At 39.2% G+C, this 10536-nt stretch overlaps 1 protein-coding gene across 1 annotated transcript in view; it reads right to left on the bottom strand.

Moving 5' to 3' along the window:
- LOC134868837 (neural cell adhesion molecule L1-like protein) overlaps nucleotides 1-5027 on the bottom strand; it is a 33353-nt gene extending 28326 nt beyond the window's left edge. The window contains 5 exon segments of the mRNA XM_063890165.1: nucleotides 472-594; nucleotides 712-899; nucleotides 1959-2067; nucleotides 2519-2699; nucleotides 4791-5027. Coding sequence (XP_063746235.1) covers nucleotides 472-594; nucleotides 712-899; nucleotides 1959-2067; nucleotides 2519-2699; nucleotides 4791-4805 — 616 coding nt within the window. The 5' untranslated portion in view covers nucleotides 4806-5027.
- Nucleotides 5028-10536: the final 5509 nt, after the last annotated feature.

Here is a 10536-nt window from a genome sequence, read left to right on the forward strand (position 1 = left end):
TTTTGAACAAAACAACAGTAGCCCAAATAGATCATTCTAAGTGGACTAGCGAGATAGTCTATCATGCAATGGCCTGCAGAGTGGTAGTATTATAATACATTGTTAAGAAAACCCACATGTAGCTCTTCCTCACAGTACGGCAGAGAATGACATATGGACTCACATGCTGAGGCTATACATTACCAGGGATTTGTTGATAATTGCATTTTTCTTGAGCTTCTTTGCTTTGATTACCAGCTATGAGCATTAATATCCTATTTTATATTGTAGTGCCTAGTTGTACTTTAGCTGTCAATTTGAAAGTGATGCAAAAGTGTAAAAGAGTAGTAACACATTACTCTACACATACAGTAATATTGTAACTAATGATATGTTATACATTTTGAAAGTCACCCGTCCAAAACTGTCAATCAATCACCAGATATATCCACCATAAAAATAACAAGTAACAACAGCTGCTTCTTTGCTTACCAATAGACATCCAGTAGATCTGACGTGGGGCTACGCCTTCAGGAGGGTTACACTCCAGGGTGATTGGTTCTCCCTCCTTAACAACATGGGGGAAATTGACCTCCTTTGGAAACTTGGGGGCATCTAATTACAACAACAAAAAAGTGATTAAACAAAAAGCAAAAACTCATTTGTGACTGTGAACAGCATTAGTCAGCCATTTAAGGTAATTTATTAGCTTGTTGTGTAAAGGTTACTCACTGGGAACTCTTAGTTCAATCTCCTCCGTCATGGCAGTTCCCAACTTGTTAGAAGCAAAGCATTGGTATTTACCACGAAACTCAACAAGTTGCTTGTTGTGAAGCGCAAAGCTACCAGCTGTGTGCTGATGATTGTTTGTCGTGGCGTGGGGAGGGATGAAGTCTTTGCCATCTTTTATCCATCTGTAACTGTTGGAGCAAAAGAGACAGTATCAAACACCAGTGTTGGGTGTAACGCGTTACAAAAGTAATGGAGTTACAGTAATGTATTACTTTTTGCTGTAACACAGTAATATAACGCATTACTTCTGAAATGTGGGTAATATAATACCCGTTACAACTCTCAGTAACGCAGTTACAACACATTTTAACCCGACATGATGTGGTGTTTTGTTTCTAAGAATTCACAAACATCGCGAGACATTCCGACACCAGAGGAACAATTGTGCCAGTAGAAGAGTAACTCAGTAAGCCTGTTTACTATTGGTTAAGAGGGCTGCAGAAACAGATTCGCGATTGAGAGCTGCTTGCTCGCAATGGAGAGTTGAAGGCTCGGATAAAAGAAAAGAAAAAGACAGGAGTGCGCTCAGGCCAAAGCACCAGAAGGTCACTTTCTCTCCGTCTGCTGGTTGAACCCCAAGAGGTTCAGAGACTCGTGGCAGAGTGTTGAAGATCTGCGTCCTCTGTGGAATCGCCGGATTTTAGAAAGCTTGTCAGCCAAATCCCTGTTAACAATGACAACGTGAGCTAACGTTGCCATAGAGACTCGTTCATATACGGCAGGTTACAGGGCTGTGCAGAGGCTCCACTGACATGTTATTAATAACACACAGAGACGTCATGTTACCGGCATCACATATTATTCAGCCCACTTAAACGGAGCATGAGTTTAATTTCAGCATACTGCCATAGAGAGCTTTAATGAATGAGCTGCAATAAACTACATTTTAGCATTTAAAGCCCTACTTTTGCAGTTATTTTTGGTGAAAGTAACTAAAAGTAACGCAAAAGTAGTGTAACGCATTACATTTCAGAGACAGTAATAATGTAATGTAACTTATTACTTTAAAAAGACAGTAATAAGTAATATGTACTGTATTACATTTTGGAAGTAACTTGCCCATCACTGTCTATCACTGATAAAGAGAAGCATATGTGACAAAGTGGAAAGCTATGGTATTTTCTCACTGTTCATCTTTAATCAGTCAGTTTCTTAATTATGACAGAGATCATGTGGATGTCACTTACTCTGGTGGTGGGTTGCCCTTGGCTTCACACTGGATGGTAATGGCCTTATCAAAAGGAAGTGCAATAATGGGACCAGATGTGCTATTAATTATGGTTGGTGGCTGCTCCACTATAAAAGTAAAAAAAACAAATGTTGAATGTTAACATTGGGGATTAAGAACACACATATCTTCTGTTGTTTCTTATTCTTTACTATGGCCCTATATCAGATAAAGCTGAGAACGTGGTAAAGTTGTATGCAAACCACGCTAAACTCTGGAAAAATAAGGAGCCTTAAATAGACACTGAACACCATACCAGTATTTGCAAAGCATTTGTAGACCTAAGCAAAGAAACCTCTGCTGCAACACTCGTGAATTAAACAATTTACTCTAAGTTGTTATTTGTTAGTCATCATTTTAAAAAGCAGCTAACATTTACTGAAGCGTGATGGACAGCTACAAAAAAAAACACCCTTTTGAAAAATGTCAAAACAGAAAGATCAAATTGAAGATTAAATATTTAGCAATAAGTTTGATTTATGAGTAAGATAATAAAGATTGGTATCATGATACTCCTACCTTCCAGAGGGATGTTAAGGCTTGTGGCTGTGGATGTGAAGGCCAAAAGCAGAACAAGCTGCAGGCTCCCCACCAACCTCATCACCCTCCACTGGTTGATGGAGACAGCAAAGATCAGGAGAACGTGTTGATATGGATCAACTAGCGTCAATTGGGATTTGTAAGGCACATGGAAGAGGACCTGAAAGAGCCAGAGTAAGAGTTAAAAAAAAAAGCAATTGGTCTACTGATTCAAGTAGGAGAAAAACAACAACAGTTTGATCACAAGCATATGTTCTATTCACAGAGATACAGCACTTAATGAACACCACAGAGGGGGAGTTGATTTGTTCTAAATTAGCTGCGAACAAACACACTTATTGGGAAACTTTGCCTATCAGTGAGTGGAGCTAACACCCGCAGTAACATTGAGGGAAGCTGAAAATGGTTCAGTTGCACATACCACCAACATTGAAATGATAGAAATCTGGTTTAAAATGTCAAAGTTTTCCTTTAGGTTAGCATTGTTTAATTTAAAATGTATAATGTGGCTGCCAAATGATAGTATAGAAAACCACAATGCAAATACAAAAACTAAATGTTACTCAATAACTATCCCTTTTAAAATACGTGAAAGATTCCTCTTCTATTTTCTATCGAAAATAATGTTCTTTATAATGATTTTCAAGGAAATGTAGGCTACTTTGATTATTTATAAATGGATTGCAAGACTTAACATTCAGACAGAAGAAGAAGGTAATAGAGAGCAATGAACTACATTATATTTTAAATCCTTATATTTGACTTTTCAGAGTTATCATATTTCAGCATATCCTTATTATGATAAGGCCCATTTAAAGAAAATGTGTTTAATGTATTCTAAATATATTAGCTATTCAGCATTAGCTGTTCATCATTGTTGTGATGTCGTAGCACAACGCAGCACAACACTTGCCTGGAGATTACCCTTTGAACTCTAAAGCCTGGCTGGTGACATGGCATAGCATGCTTACAGTAAACCCGCCTGGCACAAAGCTGTAGTCTGCTACGATGGCTAGATCCAAGATGGCAGACTATAAATTGGTCTAAGCCAGTTAGTATTTCACGGCTTAGTTCTCTCAGTGCTGAGACTGTGACGGCAGCACTGGCAATGCCAAATGGGTTCACCCTCCAGCTAATCCTGCTATCAGCTGAATGAAAGCAGGGAGCCCCGGCAGTCATACAGTACGCTGCAAAACAGTGAGTGCTACTCAGGGTTCTTCTAAGGACGCAAAGCTGCATGCATGGCCCCTTCTTAGTGAGCAAGTCTAATTTGGTAATTGTTGTGGACTAGATGCAGGATTAAGCTGCTTGAATTTAGAATCAATTAAACAAATTGAGAGATTGTGGATGAGTATTACTTGCAATAAGGACCTTTTTGTGATTATCCTCCATCGGGTTGAATGGTAAACAAAGCTAGCTAGACGTTTGTCACAGTGGGGTAAACATGCATTATCATGTTGTAATAAAGCTGTATGCCTCTGTCATTCTCTGTCTGGTGCTATTGTGTGCTATCATTTACACACACAGGCCCACACATGAGCATGCCTGCACAAAATCACAGACAGCAAATTACATAAGCCCAGCAGAACATGCAGAGTACAGGAGGTAGACAGTCCAAATGAGAAGTGGGACCTTTTATCCACATTTGTGCTAATCATACAACAACCAGTCAACTTATATTCAAGCACAGCACATCTAATGCCAGGCAAGCATCTTTGTGGGTTGAACAGATTAGACTACATTCTACATGCACGTGTAGATCTGAAAACCTGCCACTTATATCATAAGTTTAACAAAGCTGACAGAGTCCGTTTAAAAGGCAAAATCCTTGGAGTGTAAAATGGGGTGGAGTCACTATGTAAACAGATCACAAAGCATTTGTTTGGGAAGTCGAGACATCTATTACTTGAACACATGGCAGATCATAGCCACAGATCTGCAGGGATTGTGTTTCCTAAGCCAATAGTTGGCTCAGTGGGCACTAGGAGTGTGACTACTACATGACTAATCCTTGCCAACACACACTGAATACAATGACCCCCTCCCTTTCTTTGAACTCAAATTTAGTTCAATCTGGCTCACAAACACACACCCCTACGGACTATGACATATATCGTTGCAAAGTAAAGACTGTAAAGTAAAGCAGAAATTGTTATTATCATACCTAACTACTATCAAAATATATATACAATCAGAACACAGAGCAACAACAGCAGAACACTTGAAGGGACATAATAACAGGACTACTTACTGGTTTCTGAGTCATTCTACATCGTAAGTCCACCTCTAGCAGAGTGCAGCTGAACTACAAGTCCATAGGAAACATTTTAATGGACAGGACCATCAAGAGATCATTCCAGCAACTCTCTCTGAACCAACATATCTGACATGTCCTTCCTCCTTAACCTCACGTTGTTCCTCTCATGGTGCACAGGCACGCCTCCCTGCCCGCCCCTCCACTCAAGCGGCTAAAGGAGCGACAGGAGACTCACTGAAGTGACATATGTCGCCAAAGCCTCTCACTTGGCAAAGAGGCTCTGTAAGCCTGTGACAATGAGTGGGACAAAGCCTGCACAGCGGGGCTTCTCAGTGAGCATTAAAAAATGGGTGTAGAGGAAGTTTAGGCGTGTCTCTCCCTCTCTTTCTCTGCAGTATCTCTCCCCTTTTTCCTCCATCCCTCCATCCTGCCTTCCACAAACAATGCACGCCCATTTACACCCAGCTCCAACTCAATGATTTTTAATGTGTCTCAGCTCCACTGAAAGGGTAGGGAGTCATCTTCTCTCAGAGGACCAGAGCTTTTGTGTACTTTCTTTTCCATACAGTGCTCCAGGGTAACGATAGAGAGAGGAATGGGAGTACATGCCAGAAATAGACATACAATTGTTGATAGCAGCCCACTAGGGTCTTTAGGATTTAGCTTTTCCTTTCTATTTACTTTTTTATAAACATTGTTATCGGTTTCTTATCTGGAAACATGTAAAGAAATGATTCAGTTTAATCTGTATCCCTCCTGAAGCTGAAGGTAAATATCTCCTTTATGCAAAAAGGTCACCACATGTTATCTATATGTTATTTTCTCAATAGGCCTCATTTATATTCCAAGGAGTAAAGGGATTTGCAATATTGGTGGCTCTACATACACCGTTCTGAGTTTAAAGTGTTACCAGATCTACCTTGTGTTCAGGAATAATGGAAAGTGTATCTACAACATCATTTTCTAAGCCTGATGGAGACATAATGACCGCACCGATAAGCAATGCTCACACTGCCCTGCAGGGCCATCCAACCAGCAGGAAATGTGTTGACATTCGCAGCACAGTATATTAAAGCCTGGAATTAGGAAAGTGCAAGCTCCCTGATAATGCTGAGAGGAACTGTTCTAAAGTGAAGAAAGGGATATCAATGTTTGTAGAAAAAAGCTTTGGTGGGCAATTCTCAAGGGAAAACAATGTGTGGCTAATAAAGACATTTCTGAGTCTTGTAAAACCTGATCCTGCTTTTCGGTTATTTTATTTGCAGATAAGAACACAGCATTAACTAGAAATCCGTTCCTTTTTGCTTTATTTCCTTTCAAACCAGTTACTGATTGAACCTTGCCCGCAATAACATATAATGCAGTCCCTTTAAGTCAGCTGTCATCACTTCAAATGGACCTTTTCCATGTTTAAGAGAGCATGGCTTCTGTAAACACAGGGAAACCAACCTAAGAGGCAACTCGCATGTCCTTGTAAAGCTTGACATGCTGTGTAGACATTGGACCGTGTGCACAAAAGGTACATGTTAATCAAAAGACAATAGCTGTAGCATGCTCAAATACATATTTCCTTTGCCAAGTAAGTATTAACACAGAGACACCTGCTCTGTACTGTGGGCTGAAATAGAAAGGACACTGAAAATGCAAAACAACACATCCATGATCCATATATCCTTAAGTCACCTTTCATAATACATATGTCAAGATAACAAACCTTCTGTTAACTTATATTCTGGGAGCTGAAGCGATGAGTTGATTAATTGACTGTTTGAACAACAGATGCATGAATTTTGATTTTTTTAAAAGGGTTTTTTCCATTTTATATAATTTGAAACAGACACTGGACTGTTGCACAAGATATAACAAGACATTTGAACACATTTGCCTGATCAGTATTGAACATTTTTTGACGCATCACTTAATAAGTCAAATAATGAATGGGGGTGGGGGGAATTCCCTAATTATGTATTTCTGACCTGCCAAATCAGACTGATGATGACCTTTCCTCCTATATGAGTTTCAAAGAAGACAGTTTGAGTTTGTTTGTTCTGTTATATGTCTCATGCTCAGTGTTTCTTTGTAATGGAAAATATTACAAACAAGAAATGAACAAACATAGAAGAATGTTTAAACTAAGAATGTAGACTTAATTAATAAAAGCAAAGCATAAGCCGCTAATTGGGCTTATGTGAACAAAATATATCTATTTGATATTAAAAAATACCATTGTTATTATTATGTATCACAGCTGTCATTTGACAACCATACACATACACAAACGGATAAAGGGGATAAGCATTACTTTTTTAAGGATCTCTACTCATGACCAGTTTCATTTATTTTATTTTTTGTCAAGTTAACGTGAATGTTAAAAGGACGATACACGACTTCAATCGCAAATTCCTACTTCAAATCTACACCGACATTCCACCCCCCTGTGGTGACGAACTGAAAAGGTGTACCGGCTCAATGCCTTTGTCATGATGCACTTCCTCTCCAACAGTCCTTGCCTCTGGTGCTTTCTGCTAATTACAAGTCTCTGGCCTCTGTCTTTATGCAAAGCGCATACAATACCAATTACCAAATGCCTTCCAAACAAACGTAGGAAATGTTTGGTAGAATATGATAGGGTTAAAATAACGATAAACATATATGTGCAAGTGTGTAATGAGTATAATTAAAGAAAGTCCGGAAGGGCACCAGGACACACCTGTACAGTAAATCTATCACAACGGCAGCAGAGGTTGTGACCCATTCATGATTCCAATACAAACATTATCTACAATCACAAAAGAAAAGATTTCAGAGATTGCTTAGCTGCTCCACACAGTCAGACATACAACTGCAGACAAAGATACTCAACATAACATGCTGTCAACACAGACAATGCTAGCAATGATGGAGGAGGTTTCAGAAGTCAGAAAATCAGCTGGGACTGATAGAGAGAAACCAGCCGCCAGACAAATTCTATTATGAACAAATACAAGTGTGCTCTATTATCCCGTGGACTTTGTTTTAGCAAGGTACACACTTGAAATTGAGAAGGTTGGGCTACCATAGGTAACATTCTTTAAATTCAGGATGCAAAACAAAGTGATTGTGAAGAATGTGTAATCAAGCACATATTCTGGCTGCCTCAGGAAATCCCTCATGTTCATGTCTCACGTCACACACAAATCATTAGATCTCTGCAGATCTACTTTCTGCGAGGCAAATACCACCTATTTAGCTAGGTGTATTATTTGGGCCTCTTCAACAATACTTTATGATTGCACTGCTTATAGATGAAAGGAGTCTCACTTACACAGATATCCGATTTGCAGACACTCATTGAAACAGTAATGCATTGAAGTTATTCCAACATTAGGGAAGGCCCTCTCGGTTTATATCGTAATCTAATTGATAGTGCCGAATAAATTATTGTTTGAGAAAAAAATACCTGCTCATTCAAAACAGTGATCAGTTCTTCTTCTCCTTTTTGTTTAAGAAAACACCATGTTTGCAATATAATCAGTGAAATACCATGTAGGCTTTACAATCTAAAGCCGTGTTTCCCTGTAAACACACAACGTTTTAAGCTAGTTAAGGTCATAACATAACAACTCCCCTTACCTCAGGTCAAAACGTCTTCATCATTACTTAATGGCACTGTAACACGTCTCTGTTTCGGTCCCCCGAGCTCTTCAGCAAGCTAGTAATTATGGATGCCTAGAATTCACACAAACAGCTCTCTGACACACATCCTACACGTCCATCCAAACCTGTGCTTCCAGTATTATGGTAAAAGTAGAAGCTCTATACTTGTACACAAGCAAAACAGGTTCAAGTCAAAAGCCTGGAGTGACTCTGAATATCAAAAACATTGCAAGTATGTTGTACTGCTTCTTTTACAACTTTTCATTTCATAATTTGCTTGCATATATGATGTTATTTAGAGCTAAACATAGTTTATACTCTTTACCTGTGATCAATGCCTACAACAGAATTGGTTTTGAAATATTAATGCTACATGTGTTTTGAGGTCATTCATCCATGTCAGAATGATGGTTCCTTTCCTCCACACTTTTGCACAGCACATGTACTGTGTGGAAGCCATTAAGCTTGAAGTGGTTCCCGCACTGGCACAAGGTGCTTTGTGAAGTGACATGTGAAGTGTCTCCATAAACAGAAGCTATCCTGGCACGGAAACTGTTGACACGCTACTAAAACCTTAAATACTTGTCACGAAATCATAGACTATGAGGTGTGGCATTTCTTAAACAGCAAAGCTCCTCTACCTTCTCCTTTTCTCAAGATTTCCCCTTCACAGAAAACATTGGGATACAAGAATTATTATTGCAAGAACGCCATTTTCATTTTAAAAAATCCATCTGTTGGGAGACACAGGCTAGGAAACAACATGAATCACTATAGAAACACGTTCCTCACTAAAGTGTTGAGTGACAAAGAGTGGCATTCAGGAGCCTAATCAGTTTGTCACAGCTAGCAGCACAGGGAGAGACTTTGTGGAGACACACAGTCACACTCAGTTTCCTCCCTTTAAGAACTGCAGGCCAGGAGAAGACCTCTTCACACCTTCCTTCACCCTCACACATTGTTCATCGCTGTTGCAGAGAGGAGGATAAGGGAGCAATGCTGTGGTCTATGGCCCGAACTAAGCTGGTAATTAGTTTATGGGATAATCTTGAAGGCCTAAAGTGGTATTTAGTTGGGTGGGCAATGTCTTTTTTGTAAAAAACAAAAAAAAAGAAGGAATTTTGCCTCAAATCCACTATTTGTATAGCTCCATTCCTTCAGTATTTTGACCAAAACTAAGTTTGCAAAAGTTTGACTTTATTGGATTATAGTTATTATTAAAAGTTCTAATGATATTATACTTAAGAATGACCTCAATATGCATGTACTGGGACATGTACAGTGGAGGAATTAAACATTTGATACTCTGCCAATTTAGTTAGTTTACCTACTTACAAAGAAATAAACAGTCTGTCATTTTTATGGTAGGTTTATTTTAACGGTGAGAGACAGAATATAAAAATAATAATCAAAAATATATATTAAAACAAGTTATATATTGATTTGTATTTAATTGGGGAAATAAGTATTTGATCCCCTTGTAACCAACAAGGATTCTGGCTCCCACAGAGCGGTTAAATAAGTCCTCTCGCTTTATGAACGTACTCCTGATGTCAACTCGTTACATGAATAAAAGACACCTGTCCACAGTCAATAAATCAGATTACAACCTCTCCACCGAGGGCAAGACCAGAGACATCTTGTGATCATGGTGGAACTATTGTCTAAGGACATCAGGGACAAAATTGCAGACCTCTACACATTGGAATAGGCTATAAGACCATCAGCAAGCAGCTTGGTGAGAAAGAGACAACTGGTTTGATTATTAAAAAATTTAAGAAGTACAAAAGGACCATCAATCTCCCTCAATCTGGGGCTCCATGATCAATGATCATGACAAAGTTGAGGGGTCAGCCAATAATTACACAGGCGGGACTTGTTAATGATCTGAAGGCAGCTGGGACCACAGTCACCAAGAAAACTGTTGGTAACACACTGCGCCGTAATGGATTAAAATCCTGCAGGGCCCGCAAGGTCCACATGCTCAAGAAGGCACGTGAACAGGCCGTCTGAAGGCTTATGAGAAGGTGATGTGATCAGATGAGACCAAAATCAAGATTTTAGGCATCAACTCAACATCGTGTTTGGAGGAAGAGAAATGCTG

The sequence above is a fragment of the Eleginops maclovinus genome, chromosome 1, assembly GCF_036324505.1.
Source record: "Eleginops maclovinus isolate JMC-PN-2008 ecotype Puerto Natales chromosome 1, JC_Emac_rtc_rv5, whole genome shotgun sequence".
Taxonomy (NCBI): domain Eukaryota; kingdom Metazoa; phylum Chordata; class Actinopteri; order Perciformes; family Eleginopidae; genus Eleginops; species Eleginops maclovinus.